The sequence below is a fragment of the Neodiprion pinetum genome, chromosome 4 (genome assembly GCF_021155775.2).
Source record: "Neodiprion pinetum isolate iyNeoPine1 chromosome 4, iyNeoPine1.2, whole genome shotgun sequence".
NCBI classification, from domain to species: Eukaryota; Metazoa; Arthropoda; class Insecta; order Hymenoptera; family Diprionidae; genus Neodiprion; species Neodiprion pinetum.
This window is the reverse complement of record NC_060235.2, coordinates 16904596-16923870: the sequence shown is the minus strand read 5'-3', so window position 1 is coordinate 16923870 and position 19275 is coordinate 16904596. Positions and strand designations below refer to the sequence as shown.

General features: G+C 48.9%; 1 protein-coding gene and 1 long non-coding RNA gene across 2 annotated transcripts; one reads left to right on the top strand and one right to left on the bottom strand.

The window, feature by feature from the left end:
* Window positions 1–395: 395 nt before the first annotated feature.
* On the top strand, window positions 396–1552 carry LOC138190883 (uncharacterized). Its single transcript, XR_011176952.1, has 3 exons — window positions 396–562; window positions 666–935; window positions 1362–1552. It is a non-coding gene; the product is annotated as an uncharacterized lncRNA (long non-coding RNA).
* A 2025-nt stretch (window positions 1553–3577) lies between these two features.
* On the bottom strand, window positions 3578–5060 carry LOC138190870 (uncharacterized). Its single transcript, XM_069135401.1, has 2 exons — window positions 4973–5060; window positions 3578–4488 (listed from the first exon to the last, which is right to left on the bottom strand). The coding sequence occupies exons 1-2, from the start codon at window positions 5058–5060 to the stop codon at window positions 3578–3580; spliced, it is 999 nt and encodes a 332-aa protein (XP_068991502.1).
* Between the last annotated feature and the right edge of the window lie 14215 nt (window positions 5061–19275).

Below are 19275 nucleotides of genomic sequence, written 5' to 3'. Positions count from 1 at the left end.
CACGTATGAAATCGTGATGAATTCAGGTTTCGCTAGTTTTGTTAGAATGAATCTTATTAAATAATTATATCGATGTTTCAGAATGGCTGATGAATTTTAATCTTTGTAACAATCTACCGTGTTAGAGAAAATGGGATTCACGTCTTCTTTATAATAAATAAAAGAGACCTTTCCATAAATGCTGTAAGACTCAAAACGCGTTCAGCGTGATCCACCGTTAAATAACTCGCTCTGGGCGTCTTTTTAGCCAAATTCAACTGTCGACAATTGATCTGATTTAATCTCAGAAATATCAGTTTCAAAATGAACTAGCCGTTCCTTTCGGAACTTCATTTAACATGTCAACTACAGGTTTTTATTTATTCACCATCAGTGTCTTCAAAATTGAGTATCAGTGTATATTCTTTTCCATTTCCGCCATCCACAAAGGTGATTTGAATTGCGCTGAGAGGATGGTCTACAGATTTTATTTATAAATTGAAGTTCTGTATTATACACTATTCGTGGCAGAGTACCTGAGTACCTATGTGAAGTTGCCCTGCGACCATCGAATTTCTTAATAGTATGTATGCCACAAAATTGTTCCCGAATTGCTCTCAATTGCTCTCTATTTTTTATTATTTACTCCGACATGGTTTTCGAGATAATCCAAAAAAACGTTGCAGGTACCATGAGTCGGTAACGTTTCCAGTAAAATGGCGCCAAATTCAAATGAATGTTGTTGACAAAACCTTTGTTATTCCACCCGTTGACTGAAGAAAATAAAGACCGTTGCCCTAATGGGCTTTGGTGTGAGAACCGAGAATCATCGTGCGCTTGCGTCCCCTGAGATGTTTCAACGGTAGAGTTGAGAACTTATTGCAGAACATTGGAGAGTTACCGATTTCGGCGTGATGCTGGCTGCATTCACCTACCGAGTAACAGTCTTCGCAATGGTAAGCCCAAGCCGGTACTTAGCCCGTGTGTACTTACCGACTTGTCGGCGATAGAAGAAATTAATAATGAGAATAAATTTCTTCCAAAATTCGTAGCAAAACAGTGATTTAATTAAAGTATAGGTACCCGAGAGAAGAATGTATACATAGATTATAAATAATAATGGATCAGATGTAATAATGATGCAGAGCCCAAAGATTATATATGTATATGCGGTGCACGTACGATATTTATTATACATGGTCCATTTAGGATTAACACCCCTCACAGAGAAAACCCTGAATTTTGGTGTAAATTCGTACCCTCAACCCATAGGTAATGCTAAATCCCCGTGAGAAAAAAGTTGAGGTTACGAATTTACACCCAAGTCTAGGGTTTTTTCCGTGAGGGACGTGATGCATACTATATATTTTATAATTTTTCAGGAGACAAACTCGGTTATCTACAATAATACGGCTATAATATGAAAAGAGAATTATTCATTTCGAACTGGGATCCTATTCGACACGCGCTCGATGTATTCCATAACATTAATATTCATAATTATTCCAACAACTTTTCATATGCTCTCTCGATCTTGAATTTTCGTAGGCATTGAATCGAATCGCTGCTTTGGCTAGTCGCAAGTGAAGTATCTACGTTGGGTAGACAAGCAGAATTGTTTTTCGAAAAGTGTTCCATCGGCAGAATATTCAGAGTAACAGTAATACATCACGGATGCGCTAATTTTGATCGATATGAAATGGATGCTCCATATATGAAACAGTATTTGACGCAGTGTGGTGATTAAAAGACGAAAAAGGTGATAGGGAGAGGAAGACCGAAGCTTCTTAAAACTTCAAGTGTACTTGAACACACATTTGAAAGGTACGAGCATAATTTTTTATTATCCAACTGTCACAGAACGGCAGCGTTATTAGCTGACCCGTTTTAACTGAAGAATATATCTTTATTCAACGGCTGACTATCGAAAGGCCTGGCCGCTTGAGTCTGGGATCGGCAGGAATGATAAAGTGCGTATTTCTTGTATGAAATGTGAAAACCGAAATCATTATACATCACATCATACATCATACATCATAGATGACATCATACATCATCATTCATGGCATTAAAGTTCGAATCCAAAGTTTGGATGTTCGGATGTTCAGAAGGTGACGTCACCCAAATTTTTTTTTCTCTTGACGTTATCAATCTAAAATCAGCCCACCGAATTCCTCAGTCTGTACACGACCGCGCAGTAGAGAGGACGTATGAGAATCGCGCTCCGTAGATTTCGAGTATCGGGTTCTCTACTTCCTGGATACTGCCATCCAGGTCCGCTTCCCGATGCAACTCGACTTCAGGGACGAGCGCTCCGTGGTTCCTGCGCTCCAGGTACGCACCTGGTAAAACTCGAATTCGGGGACGAGCGCCCTGTAATTCTTGAGCTCCTGGACCACTACCTGGTGAAGCTCGACTTCGAGGACAAGCGCTCCGTGGTTCCGGTTTCATGTTTACAATTAATTATTTCAATTCATTTTTCGCGCAAGCCCAAATTCAGTAGCTATCAGTGCGCTAATGAAATTTCTATAATCTTTTATAATTTTCTCATAATCTTCTTGGTAAAATGTGTCAATAAAGAAGTGATATGAATTCTTACACAATATTTTTGATGTGTTCTAATACTGGAGATATTTGTTAGTATTCGAGGTATGACCCGAGGTGGTTAGCGGTTGTTGGAGGTGGTTGGCGGTGGTTGGACGTGGTCGAAGGTGGTTACGGGTGGTTGCGGGTGATCGAGGTGGACGAGGAGGAGGACAAGGAAGACGAGAAGAACAAGGTGGACGAGGAGGACGAGGATTCGTGCACGGTGAGTGAAACATTTTGATATTATTTAACGGCAATTGTAATTATATTTCATCTCAAATTTTTCGAACTTGTCATGTTCACAATAAATTATATCAATTCATTTTTCGCGCAAGCCCAAATTCATTAGCTGTCAATGCGCTAATAAAATTTCTATAATTTTTGATAATTTTCTCATAATCTCCTTAGTAAAATGTGACAATAAAAAAAGTATGTGAATCCTTACACGATGCTTTTGATGTGTTCTAATACTGTGAATATTTATTAGTTATACCTCATGGCCCGAGGTGGTTGGCGGTGGTCGTTGGAGGTGATTGGCGGTGGTTGCTGGTGATCGAGGTGAACTAGACGGAGGACGAGCAGAAGAAGGACGGGGATGAAGAGGATTTGTGCACTGTGAGTATAAAATTTTTGTAATATTCAACGGCAATTGTTATTATATGTAATCTTTATTTTTCAAACTTGTCACGTTTACAATAAATTATTTCAATTCATTTTTCGCGCAAGCCCAAATTCAGTAGCTATCACTGAGCTAATAAAATTTCTATAATTTTCTCATAATCTTCTCTTAATCTTCTTGGTAAAATGTGTCAATAAAAAAAGTATGTGATTCCTTACACAATACTTTTGATGTATTCTAATACTGTGAATATTTATTAGTTATACCTCATAAACCGAAGTGGTTGGCGGTGGTTGCGGGTGATCGAGGTGAATGAGACGGAGGACGAGGAGGAGGAGGAGGACGAGGATGTAGAGGATTTGTGCACTGTGGGTATAATATTTTTGTAATATTTCATAGAGCGGGAGTATGATCAGGAGTGGGAGTAGGAGTGGAAGTAGGATCAGAATCAAGAACAAGAGTAGGAGTAGGATTAGGAGTAGGAGTAGAAGTAGGAGTAGGTTCAGGATCAAGAATATTAGTGGAAGTCGGATCAGGAGTAGGAGTAGTCCCAGGAGTAGGATCAGGAGTAGGATCAGGAGTAGGATCAGGAGTAGAAGTGAAAGTAGGAGTAGGAGTGGGGTCAGGAGTAGGTGTAGAAATAGGAGTAAAAGTGGGAATAGTAGTAGAAGTAGAAGTACGAGTTGGAGTCGGAATAGAAGTAGGTGTGGAATTAGGAGTAGAAGTAGGGGTAGTAGTCGGAGTAGGAGTTGAAGTAGGAATAGGAGTAGGAGTAGGAGTAATAGGAGTTGGAGTTGGAGTCAGATGAGCAGTAGGAGTAAGATGAGCAGCAAGAGTAGGATGAGGAGTAGGAGTACGAATAGTAGTAGATGTTGGAGTAGGAGTAGGAGTTGAAGTAGGATCAGGAGTAGTTTTAGGGGTAGTAGTACGAGTAGTAGTAGGAGGAGGAGTAGGAGTAGTACGAGGAGTAGGAGTAGTAGTAGGAGTAGTAGTAGTTGTAGTAGGAGCAGAAGGGTTAGGGAAAAAAAGTAGGAGTAGGGGTGCGAGTAGGATCAGGAGTGGGAGTAGGACCAGGAGTAGGAGTAGGAATAGGAGTTGAAGTAGGGGTTGGATTCGGAAGAGGAATAGAAGTAGGAGTAATGGAAGTTGATGTAGGATCAGGAGTAGGGAAGGAAGCGTTAGGAGTAGGAAAGGAGAATGAGTAAAAGTAGAAGCAGGAATAGAAGATGGGGTAGGGTAGGGTAGGGTAGGGTAGGGTGGGGTTGCCGGCAGTGGGTCACGAGCCGTAATATTACGGCAAGTGACTGATAAAATGGCGGGTAATATATTTTGTAGTATTTGCCTTCTAGCGGGCGAATAGAATAAAATAAAATAAAATAAAATAAAACAAAATGGAATAAGTAAAATAAGTGGTAGTAAATAGTACTAACACTATAGAGTAAGATTAAATCTAAGCGACGGCTTTTAAACTGTAGGACAGGAGTAGACTGACCGGCGCGGAACTCCTGCGTTAGCAAATTCCGTGCCGGCAGTAGGACGCGAGCCGTAACAACGACACGGCAAAGTGACAAACAAACTGACTGACGGGGACTCACAAAACAGACATGTAATAAAATAACATAGCAACAATGGACAGGACATACAAACTAACTAACGGACTGACGGGTACTCATCAGACATATAGGATAAACAGGACAGTAGAGCAAGGGTGACGGGAGCGGAGATGTGGAGCCGACAGGCCGGCGAGGAGCATGCGAGTGCAAGCCCCGAGCCGACAGTAGGTCAAACCATGGGACAGGTGATGGAGGCTATGACAACAAGCCGGCCACAGGGACGAGGTGAAGTAATGCGAAAGCGGTTTTGCCTCGTCCTGCATGATGAGCGGCGGAGGGGTTTGAGCCGGTACAAATCCGGCACTATCCGAAGACACCTACTTGAACATCCGGATGTCTTTTTGAAGATTTCCCCTTCGCAGCTAAAAAAAAAAAAAAAAAGGTTAGGGTGGGATAGGTTGGGGCAGGGTGGGGTAGGGTGCGGTAGGGTAGGGTAGGGTAGGGTCCCCTACGTCGGCTGTCACCTTGTCGCGGTGTAGGTGCTTGATGGTCGCGATGAATCTTGAGGACCCGACGCCCCGAGACTTCAAAATCCCGTGGCGGGAGTGACTCTAGATGAGGGTCCACTAAGAAGCGTCGGCTCAGCCCCCTGGGGCTAAGTGTATGAATGCTGGTTCGAATGAGCGATGTGTATATGGGATGCGGCTGGGGCCCCCGGGGCGATTTCTCAGAGACTAACCAAGGAAGGAGTAGTTGCCGACCAACCAGGCTGCGGGTGAAGTCGGTACCTTTACCGGACCTCTGTGGCGTACTACGGGTAAACGTAAGTCCATGGAACCTCGGTTCCATGGCGAAGGTCCCAGGAAACCACACGTTCAACGTGGGAGAACTGCTCCCCGCGGCTGTCTGGAGCCAATCTGGGAGTTAAACCTGGGGCCCTGGGCGCATGCGTGGAGGGTTATCTGGTCAATATTTCCTCATACCCGACGTCCGGTAGGAGGTTAAATCCGGCAACGTCTTACCGGGTCGGGGCCTACCCTGTTTCGGATTGACAGGGGAATCCCCGGCCTGGCGACGCTAAAGATGTAGGGACGGGGGGTTCGAGCGGATAGGGCAGACCACCCGACAAACCGACAGCGGCTTCCATGCGAGGGGGTAGGGATCTTACCGGCGGGGAGAGATGCCACACTGCGGTGTGGCTGCCATGATGGCCGAACCATCGATATATATTATTTGTTTGAGCATGGATTTTACAACACCACCCAAATCAAAGCAAGGAGTTAAGGACAGGGGGACACGGGGGCGTCCCATCGTAAGGGGAATCAGCTGGCCCCCCCTTACGGCAAGGACGGAAACGGACCCAGCGGCAGAGGCACCTGCGACTAAGGCCACCGGGAAGGAAGAGAAAGAGGAGGTCACGCCAATGGCGCGTGCTGATAAGCAACCCCCGCAGCCGCAGTGCCAGCAGGGGAGCAAGAGAAAGGGAAGCGAGGTCACCCCACCAAGAGCCGCGAGTTCCTCGGACGAAGAGGAGCCGACCCTGCCGCACAGGCCGGGAAGTACGCGGGGGGGTAGAACGGGAGCCACAGAAAGCGGGACTGGAGAGGCGAGAGCCGTGCTTCCAGCCAAAGAGAGTGGAGAGGGCCAGAAGAAGAACAAAGGTACACGCCCTAAGGACAACAAGAGGCGCGTTGTCCTCAATAAGGGGGCCTACGCAGTAAGGGGCTCAGATACCGATGACACGGGATCCGAGGAAAGTACCCAGGCCAGCGTCCGAGGATGGCAAAAGCCCCCCCTACTACCACGAAGGCCAGAAAAAAGGCCACCGGTGTGGTGACGAGCTCCCCAGAAGATGTTCCGAAGGGGATAGGCCGCGTCGAGTACAGGTACATGACCGCGGCAGATCTGGGAGCCCAGATCAGGGAGTGGATGGAAGAAATTGACGGCATTAGGTTGAAATGCAAGTCAATAAACGGCAGACCGAGCGGCGAAGTAAAAAAGAGAGTGGGCTGGGCGAAAGAAGCTCTGCTCACCCTTACCGGCAAAGCAGAAATGGCAGCCGGTCCCGCAGAGCTACGGGAGGAGAAAAGGAAGCTGGGGACCCAGGTCTGGGATGGACTAAGGGAGAGGGAGAAGCTCCAGAAAAGGCTCGAGGAGTACCGGGCAGCCCTAGGGAGAGCCCAGGCGGGGGCCAAAACTCCAGCAGTGGACACCTACGCGAGGGTCACCAGGGGGATACCCCCAACAGCGCTGTCGCTCGACATCCAGGCGGCAGCGGTAAACACGGCGGGGGAAACCAGCGAGGGTCAGCCGACAGCGACGTCGACCGGCGCCTCGGAACTCGGATTCCGACTCACGGACTCCGAACTATATCTGGTCCCGGACGAGGACAGGGCCAGGAATGAAAAGCTGGCCAGGCAAGCCGCGGCCCTCAGGCAAGTGCGAGAGGAGGTCAGCCGGATTTCCCGCATGCTGCGCAGCACAAGAGACGGGGGAAATCCAAGCCATACCGCGGCCACCCCGGATGTCGTAAGGGAAAGAGGTGCGGGCCTTGGACCGCCCAACAGGACGCACGCGGTACCTAGCGCGGCCCGAGATACCGCAGAACCCACAGAAAAGGCCCCAGGCGCGGCAGGCTCCCCAATGGAGGTAGGTGACGACGCCTGGGTCGAAGTGGGAAGAAGCGGCGCGACGGCGAAGGGAAAGAAGAAGAAGGAGGAGAGATTGACGAAGAGGAACCCCCCAGGAGGGGCAAATCACAGCAGGTTGGCAACGGAGGCTAGGCCAAGAGTCCTACCGTCGACCCAGGCGCAACCGGGTGCGAACAAACCGCCCGGAGCCACCTGCAAGGCCCCGAGAACCGCGGCGGTCGCGATCAAATGCAGAGGGGAGAGCGCCCCCTACGCAGAAATCCTGCAATTTGCCCGCGGCAAGATCCAGCTGGAAGAGCTGGACATAGGGGGGACCAGGGTTCGGCGAGCAGCCAATGGCGGGGTGCTCATAGAAATACCCAGACCCGAGAACGCGAAGAAGGCGGACGCCCTGGCGGAGCGACTCTCCGATGTAATCGGGGAAAAATACAGCGACGCGGTCCAGGTGACGCGACCGTCAACCAAGGGTGAGCTGAGGGTACAAGGTCTGGACGACTCGGTGACGACAGAGGAGCTGGCCCGCCGCCTAGCGGAGCAGGGAGGATGCGGTTCACAGGAGATCCGAGTAGGCCCTCCTCGGAGAACGGCTAGCGGGCTCTTCAGCGCTTGGGTGCAGTGCCCTCTAAGGGCAGCCACAACCGTGGTGGCGAAGGGTAGGATTAAAATAGGCTGGACCATAGCCAGGGTCGAGCTACTGGAGGCACGGCCCCGTCAATGCTACAGGTGCTGGGGCTTTGGACACATAGGCACCGCGTGCCACGCACCGGCAGCGCGCGGGCGTGCGTGTTTCAGGTGTGGCAGCGAGGGACACCAGGCGAGAAGCTGCACATCCGCCCCGAAATGCGCGGTGTGCGACAGCAAAGGCAGGAACAGCGCCCACAGGATGGGATCGGGACGCTGCGCATCGGTCAGTGAACTGGGTCGGGGGCCCGCAGCCAGGGACACCGTAGATGGCCAGGTTCCTCCTGCAGAGCAACCTGAACCATAGCCGGGGGGCTCAGGACCTGCTGAGCCAGTTTGCCTTAGAAGAGGGGGTAGATGTGTGTCTCATATCCGAGCCACACTCCATCCCGGGCGCAGACAACTGGCTGGGCAGCGAGGACGGCCTAGCGGTCATATGCTGGAAGACGGAGGGCGATGCAACACGGTGCTCCCTACTGGAGAGGGGAAGGGGGTATGTAGCGGCCAGATGCGGAAACATAGCAGTCGTGTCTGGCTACATATCCCCCAACGTCCCCATGCAAGCGTTCGAGGCGTTTATGGAGGACCTGGCGCGGGTGGTCCGGTCAGCAGGCGACGGCGGCAGGGGGGTACTGGTGGGCGGCGACTTCAATGCCCGCTCGCCGACATGGGACCCAGCGGGGAGCAACCGCAGGGGAGAGCTCTTGGAGAGATGGGCGGCGTCGTGCGGAGTAAGCCTGCACAACGATGGGAGTACGGCAACGTGTGTCAGGGCGCAGGACTCATCAGTTGTTGACCTGACGTGGTCGACGCCGAGCCTGACGCCGACGGTGCAGCAATGGCGGGTCCTCACGGAGAGGGAGACGCTCTCGGACCACCTTTATATAGCGTAGGAGATACAGGGCCCCCGGCGCGTGAAATCTGGGGACGGGGGTGGACACGCACGGTGTAACTGGCGCAGATTCAACGTAGAATGATTCGGGGAATCCCTAGGCACTTGTCTGGCATGGGGACCAACGGGCGAGGACCATATTACGTCGGCTGGCCTCGCTGCATGGGTGGAGAGGACCATGACGCAGGCCTGCGACGCGGCCGCTCCCAGAGCTCGAACCAAGAGCTATAAGAGGACCACGTACTGGTGGAGCGAGGACCTGGCCGAACAGCGTAGGCGCTGCGTGGCAACAAGAAGGCGCCTCACCAGGGACAGGAGAGCAGCCAGCCGCCCCCACGACGACAGAGAGGCCGAATACCGGGCCAGTAAGCGGAGGCTGCGGGACAGCATAAAAGCAGCGAAGGCCAAGACCTGGGAAGACCTCGTGGGCTCCGTGGAATCGGACCCATGGGGCCTACCTTACAAGCTGGTGCTGGGCAGGCTCCGCACCGCCTCGAAGGGGCTGACGGAAATCCTCGACACCGAGACCCTGGGGAGGCTTCTCACAGCACTATTCCCATGAGGAGAGGGCAGCGAGCCGGAGAGCCAGGGAGACCGGAGCTGGAACGAGGGATGGGCGGTCACGGTCGACGAAGTACGGTCCGCGATCAAGAAGGGGAGCGGGCGAAACACCGCCCCGGGACCAGACGGCATTAGAGGAGCCGCGTGGGCAGGAGTCCCCGAGGGGATGACTACGCTGCTCGCACGGACATTCACGGTGTGTCTACGGGAGGGGCACGTCCCACGATCCTGGAAGAGGGCCCGCCTAGTGCTTATCCCCAAAGGAGGCACGTCCGGCGGATCTCTTCCAAAGGTCAGGCCTATATGCCTTTTGGGCGAACTGGGGAAGGCCTTCGAGAGGGTTCTGGTTTCTTGACTGGGGCACTGGATGGAAGAGAACCCCAGGGCCCGGCTGTCGGACGAGCAATATGGCTTCCGGAAAGGGCGGTCAACAATCGATGCGCTAATCAGGGTGCGCGAGTTCGTTGAGGGCGCTACAAGGACGGGAGGCTGCGCGGTGGCTGTATCTTTGGATATAACCAACGCGTTCAATAGCCTCCCATGGCCTGTTATCAGAAACGCGCTCGCGACGAAGGGGGTACCCGCGTACATGCGGCAAATTATTAACGATTATCTTTCCCACAGGTACGTCGAGTACACAACGGAGGGCGGGGGACTGAGAAGCCCGGCGGTGACAGCCGGAGTTCCACAAGGGTCTGTTCTAGGTCCTCTGCTGTGGATCCTGTCGTTCGACGAGGTCCTGTGGGTTGGAGCGGAGCCAGGCACCGCAGTGGTATGCTACGCGGACGACACCCTGGTCTTGAGCTCCGCGGCGGAGCCAGCATCAGCGGTGGCGCTGGCCAACGTGATGGTGGCAAGTGTATGCCGGTGCATATCGGGCCTTGGGCTCAAGATATCGGCCAACAAGACGGAGGCGGTCCTCTTCGGCCGCGCAGGAAAAGGGACGGTAGAACCGGTAGAACACATCCCGGACTTGAGGGTGGGTTCGGAGAGGATCCCACTGGCAGGGTCCATGAAATATCTTGGGATATGGCTGGACTCCAGTCTCACATTCCGGGAGCATTTCGCGGCCATGGAAGTGAAGATCGGAGGCATCACGAGGGCCCTATCGCGACTGATGCCGAACCTCAGGGGGCCGTCGGAGGTGAAACGATGACTGTACGCTGGGACCCTGTTTGCGGCCATTCTGTACGGGGCCCCGGTATGGGGGGACGTGGCGCAAACGTTAAAGCCCACACAACGTGCCATGGAAAAGCACCAGAGGAGAATCTGCACGAGGGTGGTTGCGGCATACCGGACGGCGTCCTTTGTGTCTGTCACAATGCCGGCCCGAATGACGCCGCTACACCTGGTGGCTGGTGCCTATCACCGAGCATACGGCTGGATGCGGGAGACGCGAGCGACGACGGGATGCTGCTCTACTGACGAAGCAAGGACTGTCAGGGCGAGAGAACTCCTCGCTACCCGGGAACGTCGGAGGAGGTCCCTGGAGGGTCCCGACCTTCCCAGCGGGAGGTTAAGAGCGGCGACCGCGGATAACTAGGATGGGTGGCACGGCAGGGGTCACGGAAGGCTGACCTTCCGATTAACTCAGGTACTGACGGGCCACGGTTGTTTCGCCGACTTCCTGCACAGGATAGGGAGGGCGGAACGGCCGGACTGCCAGCACTGTGGGGGGCCCGCGGACACGTCAAGCCACACGGTGGAAACCTGCTCAGCGTGGGCGGTGGATAGGGTGGCCCTGCGGGAGGCCGTTGGGGGGGACCTGACCCTGGCAGGGTTGATACGGGCAATGACGAGCTCAGGGGAGGGATGGGCGGCGGTGGCCCGCTTCGCGGAACGGGTGATCGCCGCGAAAGAACTTGAGGAGAGAGCGCGGCAACAGGCCCCGCAGCGCGGAGGGAATGGGACCCGGTAGCGCAGGCTACACGGGCCGAACGGGTAGCTCGGACATGTGAGGACCCGAACGGGTCGGCGGGGTGGGGTGCCGGCCGGGCTCCGCTCCGTCCCTCGGGGCGGGCCGGGGGAGGCGCGGAGAGGCATAGATGGTGCCAGAGTAGGATGTAGTAGGCTCCCGGTTAGGGCTAGGGCCTCTCCGCTTAATACCTCATCTTCATCATCGGCCCCAACCCCCTGGGACGGCGACTGGAGCGCGACGCCGCGCCGTCTTGCCCCGACCTCCGCGAGGGTAGTCCTGGTCCTAGAGGACGCAGAATGGGAATCGCCCTCGGCACTGGGCGGCTTCGCCTCACGAAGCGCCAGCCACAGCGCGGTTAGGAGGAGGTTACCCACGAGGATGGGAGCCTAAGCAGCTAGCGAGAGGGGGTAAGGGGAAGCGCAAGCCCCAACCGGCAGGACACGCAGCCGCGTATTAGTGCCCGGGGGCTCCCTGAAGATATGCTCCGAGCGGTTCCGGGGAGCCCTCTACCCGCACCAGGGTGGCCGCTGGTTTTTTAGTGGGTGCGAGTCCCACACTACCCCGAGGGTCCTTGCGCGAAGCCTCGGGGTGTGCATAAGGCATTTTTCCAGCGACAACAAAGAAAAAAAAAGGGTAGGGGATGGTACTCCTACTCCGACTTCTACTTGTACTTCTACTCCTACTTTAACTCCTACTACTACCCCTACTTCCACACCTACTCCTGATCCTACTCCTACTCCTGCTCCTGATCCTGCTCCTACTTCTACTCCTGATCCCACTCCTACTCCTGATCCTACTCCTGGTCCTACTTCAGATTCTACCCCTGACTTTGTTCCTGATCCCACTCCTGGTCCCACTCCTGGACCTACTCCTGATCGTACTCATGATCCAACTTCTGATCCTACTCCTCATCGTACTCCCGATCCAACTCCTGATCCTACTCCTGCTCCTACTCTTGGTCTTGATTCTGATCCTTCTTCCACTCCTACTCCCACTCCTGATCCTACTCCCACTCTATGAAATATTACAAAAATATTATACCCACAGTGCACAAATCCTCTACATCCTCGTCCTCCTCCTCCTCCTCGTCCTCCGTCTCATTCACCTCGATCACCCGCAACCACCGCCAACCACTTCGGTTTATGAGGTATAACTAATAAATATTCACAGTATTAGAATACATCAAAAGTATTGTGTAAGGAATCACATACTTTTTTTTTGACACATTTTACCAAGAAGATTAAGAGAAGATTATGAGAAAATTATAGAAATTTTATTAGCTCAGTGATAGCTACTGAATTTGGGCTTGCGCGAAAAATGAATTGAAATAATTTATTGTAAACGTGACAAGTTTGAAAAATAAAGATTACATATAATAACAATTGCCGTTGAATATTACAAAAATTTTATACTCACAGTGCACAAATCCTCTTCATCCCCGTCCTTCTTCTGCTCGTCCTCCGTCTAGTTCACCTCGATCACCAGCAACCACCGCCAATCACCTCCAACGACCACCGCCAACCACCTCGGGCCATGAGGTATAACTAATAAATATTCACAGTATTAGAACACATCAAAAGCATCGTGTAAGGATTCACATACTTTTTTTATTGTCACATTTTACTAAGGAGATTATGAGAAAATTATCAAAAATTATAGAAATTTTATTAGCGCATTGACAGCTAATGAATTTGGGCTTGCGCGAAAAATGAATTGATATAATTTATTGTGAACATGACAAGTTCGAAAAATTTGAGATGAAATATAATTACAATTGCCGTTAAATAATATCAAAATGTTTCACTCACCGTGCACGAATCCTCGTCCTCCTCGTCCACCTTGTTCTTCTCGTCTTCCTTGTCCTCCTCCTCGTCCACCTCGATCACCCGCAACCACCCGTAACCACCTTCGACCACGTCCAACCACCGCCAACCACCTCCAACAACCGCTAACCACCTCGGGTCATACCTCGAATACTAACAAATATCTCCAGTATTAGAACACATCAAAAATATTGTGTAAGAATTCATATCACTTCTTTATTGACACATTTTACCAAGAAGATTATGAGAAAATTATAAAAGATTATAGAAATTTCATTAGCGCACTGATAGCTACTGAATTTGGGCTTGCGCGAAAAATGAATTGAAATAATTAATTGTAAACATGAAACCGGAACCACGGAGCGCTTGTCCTCGAAGTCGAGCTTCACCAGGTAGTGGTCCAGGAGCTCAAGAATTACAGGGCGCTCGTCCCCGAATTCGAGTTTTACCAGGTGCGTACCTGGAGCGCAGGAACCACGGAGCGCTCGTCCCTGAAGTCGAGTTGCATCGGGAAGCGGACCTGGATGGCAGTATCCAGGAAGTAGAGAACCCGATACTCGAAATCTACGGAGCGCGATTCTCATACGTCCTCTCTACTGCGCGGTCGTGTACAGACTGAGGAATTCGGTGGGCTGATTTTAGATTGATAACGTCAAGAGAAAAAAAAATTTGGGTGACGTCACCTTCTGAACATCCGAACATCCAAACTTTGGATTCGAACTTTAATGCCATGAATGATGATGTATGATGTCATCTATGATGTATGATGTATGATGTGATGTATAATGATTTCGGTTTTCACATTTCATACAAGAAATACGCACTTTATCATTCCTGCCGATCCCAGACTCAAGCGGCCAGGCCTTTCGATAGTCAGCCGTTGAATAAAGATATATTCTTCAGTTAAAACGGGTCAGCTAATAACGCTGCCGTTCTGTGACAGTTGGATAATAAAAAATTATGCTCGTACCTTTCAAATGTGTGTTCAAGTACACTTGAAGTTTTAAGAAGCTTCGGTCTTCCTCTCCCTATCACCTTTTTCGTCTTTTAATCACCACACTGCGTCAAATACTGTTTCATATATGGAGCATCCATTTCATATCGATCAAAATTAGCGCATCCGTGATGTATTACTGTTACTCTGAATATTCTGCCGATGGAACACTTTTCGAAAAACAATTCTGCTTGTCTACCCAACGTAGATACTTCACTTGCGACTAGCCAAAGCAGCGATTCGATTCAATGCCTACGAAAATTCAAGATCGAGAGAGCATATGAAAAGTTGTTGGAATAATTATGAATATTAATGTTATGGAATACATCGAGCGCGTGTCGAATAGGATCCCAGTTCGAAATGAATAATTCTCTTTTCATATTATAGCCGTATTATTGTAGATAACCGAGTTTGTCTCCTGAAAAATTATAAAATATATAGTATGCATCACGTCCCTCACGGAAAAAACCCTAGACTTGGGTGTAAATTCGTAACCTCAACTTTTTTCTCACGGGGATTTAGCATTACCTATGGGTTGAGGGTACGAATTTACACCAAAATTCAGGGTTTTCTCTGTGAGGGGTGTTAATCCTAAATGGACCATGTATAATAAATATCGTACGTGCACCGCATATACATATATAATCTTTGGGCTCTGCATCATTATTACATCTGATCCATTATTATTTATAATCTATGTATACATTCTTCTCTCGGGTACCTATACTTTAATTAAATCACTGTTTTGCTACGAATTTTGGAAGAAATTTATTCTCATTATTAATTTCTTCTATCGCCGACAAGTCGGTAAGTACACACGGGCTAAGTACCGGCTTGGGCTTACCATTGCGAAGACTGTTACTCGGTAGGTGAATGCAGCCAGCATCACGCCGAAATCGGTAACTCTCCAATGTTCTGCAATAAGTTCTCAACTCTACCGTTGAAACATCTCAGGGGACGCAAGCGCACGATGATTCTCGGTTCTCACACCAAAGCCCATTAGGGCAACGGTCTTTATTTTCTTCCGTCAACGTAGGAGGTGTTTGGCGGTGGTTGGCGGCGATCGGCGGTGGTTGGCGGTGATCGGCGGAGGTCGCGGAGGATGTGGACGACGCGATTGACGAGCAAGCGGCGGGGGGGGGGGGGGGGGGGGGGGCGGCGACATGGAGGCCACGGAGGACGGTGGTGATCTGAGGTGGTTGGAGGAGTTCGGAAATGGTAGGAGGTGGCTGGCGCTGGCAGGAGGAGGTAGGGGGTGGTCGGTGTTGTTCGGCGCCGGCAGGGGATGGTAGGAGGTGTTCGGAAGAAGTGCTCAGAGCTTGCAGTAGGTTGCAGGAGGTGGTCAGTGGCAGCAGGGGGTGGTAGGAGTCATATGGAGATGGTAGGAGGTGTTTGGAGTTGGTAGGAGATGGTAGGTGGTGTTTAGAGGTGGTAGGAGGTGGTAGGAGGTGTTTGGCGGCGGTTAGCGGTGATCGGTGGTAGTCGAGGACGACGATGACGACGAGGGGGCGGCGGCAGAGGCGGACGAGGAGGACAAAGGTGGTCGGAGGTGGTTGACGGTGGTTGGTGGTACTCGGAAGTAGTTGGGGGTGGTTGGCGGTCGACGCGGATACGCCTTATCTCACGGGGATGATCGAGTTGATCTACATTCCTAAGTCGCAGTTGACAAGCAGTCTTACGTACTCACTTTGTACCAACTCAATCTCAAGCTTTCATACCGACACTACTTTGGCTAATAAGAATGTCAGTGCGAGTTCGTTAGGTAGAGTCGATAGAGCAGAACCCTTCTACGCTCCCAGGCCCACCTGGGCTCACTTGCCCGCCGAAAACTGGTACACAAAAATTTACCCAGGGGTATCAGTCTTTATATTTTTCAGTCAACGTTCCACTTGAATAGGATTAGGTTTGAATTGCTCCTTGATTGCTCTTTCTTATTTTATTATTCAAATGGATTACTTCTGCATAGTTTTCGAATGAATAAAAAAAAATCGAAAAGGGGATTTTCGCAAGGCGGACTGTGGTCGAATTCATCTTGATTTCTCTCTGAGGTGAATAAAGATGTGAATAATCTGGTAATTTTTCCTAATTCCTCTTCCCTACATAAAAAATCCGACAGACTTCTGTCGGATTCGACACAGAACCGACACAATATCCGATGTTATCCTCCAGGCGAGAGACAAGGATAGAAAATGTGAACGGATTCTATTCGGCTCTGTCGTAAATGAACTCGGTTTGCGGCTTGATGACCAAAATTTTATTTCGGAACGTGTCCGGTTTCTATTCCCGCGTCCCGATGAACCTCCCCTACATAAAAAATCCGACAGATCTCTGTCGGATTTGACACAGACCCGATACAAATGTCGGACACAAGTCGGACACAAAATCCTGTCGAATTTTTTTTGCAGGGTTGAATCGCCAATAATTGCGCCGCTAATCTCGTAATTTGCTCCTTCATAATTTTCGTTAAAATTGGGAAAACAACACAGCATCTGGCTTGTAGGTTATGTGGACGAGCGGCGGAATTTGCATCCGAAACAAAAAATATCAATTTGGTCAAATTGACAATTGCTTCCGATTGTTCCTCGATTTTTGATCAATTATCTAGCAGTTTCCTTATTTGCTCCCTCACATTTTCCAAGAAAACTGGGAAGAATGACACGAACTCGTTGCGTGACGGAGGATCGGGTAGTAGCAGTTTTAACTCATGCATCCGATAAAAAAATTATAATCTGGCACGGCAGTATATTGCTCTTAATTGCTCCGTGATTACTTGACAATTATCTACCAGTTTTGTTATTTACTCCATCACAGATTCCGAGAAAACTGGAAAGACGACACCAACTCGTTCCACAGCGGAGTTTCGAAGAGCGGTTAATTCGAACTCGTATCGGTGTCAAGAAAATGATACTTTGGTCCAACTTAAATATGCTCGTGATTGTTCCTTGGTAATTGATAAGCATACATACGATTTAGCAACTTGCTCCTGCCTAATTACCGAAAAAACTGGAAAAATCCAAAGCGTATGGTCCGTAGGTTATGCAGACGGGCGGCCGATTCGATTTGTATCCAGAATAAGAAGATGTCGACTCGGTCCAAGAGGTACAATTGCTACTGATTGCTCCTCGATATCCCATCAATCATCTACCAGTTTCCTCATTTGCTCCTTTACAGATTACACGCGATTGATTACACCATACAAAAAAAAAAAATAGTGGTCCGTACATTTGATCAGACCCATTTAGGATTATGTATTTCGATGCGCTGAATCCGAATCTGAAGTTTTTGGATCCGTACACCTTCCAAATTTGAGTAAATTGCGAAATAATGTTAAAAATAGCACAAACTCGTAAAAAATAGCCATGAAATAGCAGAAAATATTAAAAAATAGTATTGTTCTCACCCAGAGCAATAAACTAAACATGGGTACTTATATTATATAGATTGTAATTAAAATGTCAAAAAAAACGACCTTCATTGATTTTACACTGTTCTTCGATTGTATCGAACTCTTTTGAATTTTTTTTTGAATTTCTCTAAAACAGCGTAGGAGCAAATAATGAAAAATAGATCGCAATTAAGAGATTTTCGTGAGCAATTTTTTTGGTATCCAGTTTGTGAAGAAATTCACAGGCCAGCTTCGCATAGGTACGGGCAATATGGCGTGTGAGAACTATCGATACAAGGGTATTGCAGAGAGAAACCTGGTATTGCACGTTATGATAGTAACTGTATATATCGGTATTGGTCTACGAGCTATGGTAAGAGTGCATAAGGCTCTCTTATGGTAACTGCACGTTGGCAAAGGTAGGGCGCAGAGAAGGCGCCGCAGTGGTTAGCGGCTGGGATGTATCGCTGATATTTTATAAATTTATGAATTAATGTCTCAAATGTCGTGTTCCCTAGCTTAGGATTCAGTTTGTCTGACAATTAATGAGCTCAACTTCTTTTGACGATAAAAAATAACTATTCTTGCACACATGTTCCTTTGTCACGAAAATGCGATGCCAGCTGATGCGCCCGACGGCTTGATTTTAGTGGATGGGGCAAATTGTGACTGGTCAAAATTTTAAAACTTCCAAAGTGATTACAGCGAGTTGAGTAATATGATCGACTTGCTGTCAACTGAATTAATTAGTTTCAACTTTTTTCCAAATTCAGTGCTATAGTTTTTGCTTTTGCTTCACCTGGTTCTAAAATCGAGATTTTTCCAAATTTGAAATTGCATAGTTGAGTCGAGGTTTGAGTAACATTTAGAGTACAGATTCTGACGGTTCTCAGATGTTTCGCATAGTTCTGCATACTAAAACACGTTTCCGACATATCAATAGTAATAGCTAGCGTTGATAATTTATTTCTCAATGATGAGCAATGGATCATTGGACACAAAAGATTCCAAGCTTTTGGAAGAATTTGCAACCAATAATCTACTTTTTCTTAATAACCATATCAAATTCCAAAGCCATGTGTCTGTACTTTTTGGGTTGACATGCTTTTCACTTAAGAATAATAAAACCTCTCACACGCACTTGTAACACGAAATATTTGAACAAAGATATTTTCATATGATGATGATAATTATGATTTGTGACAAACTGATTTGCATTATCAATTATAACTCCACAGGATGGCTATTCATAAAAGGTAGGCAATACGTTTAATGCAATAGGCAAAACTTTATAAAACTTGCAAAAAAATTCTCAGGTTACCTTTTTGCTATATTACTTTCGATTACCGTATTTGGTACTCTTTTTATTACAGGTGGCTACAAACCACATATCTCTTTTTGAAAAGTCTCTTCGACTTTTTCAACTCCACCTTTCGGACACGTAACAATATAGGCAATTCCCACTTCTTGAAATTAAATAAATATGCAACCGTGCAAAGTGTAATTATACTGAGTAAATATCATTCTTGGATATGAAGGTCAGTAATAAAAAAAAAATTATTTTTTTTTGTCAACGTTTCAGCCCGGATGCGGGCCCTCCTCAGAACAAGTATACTCCCTTCAATTTCTTTTG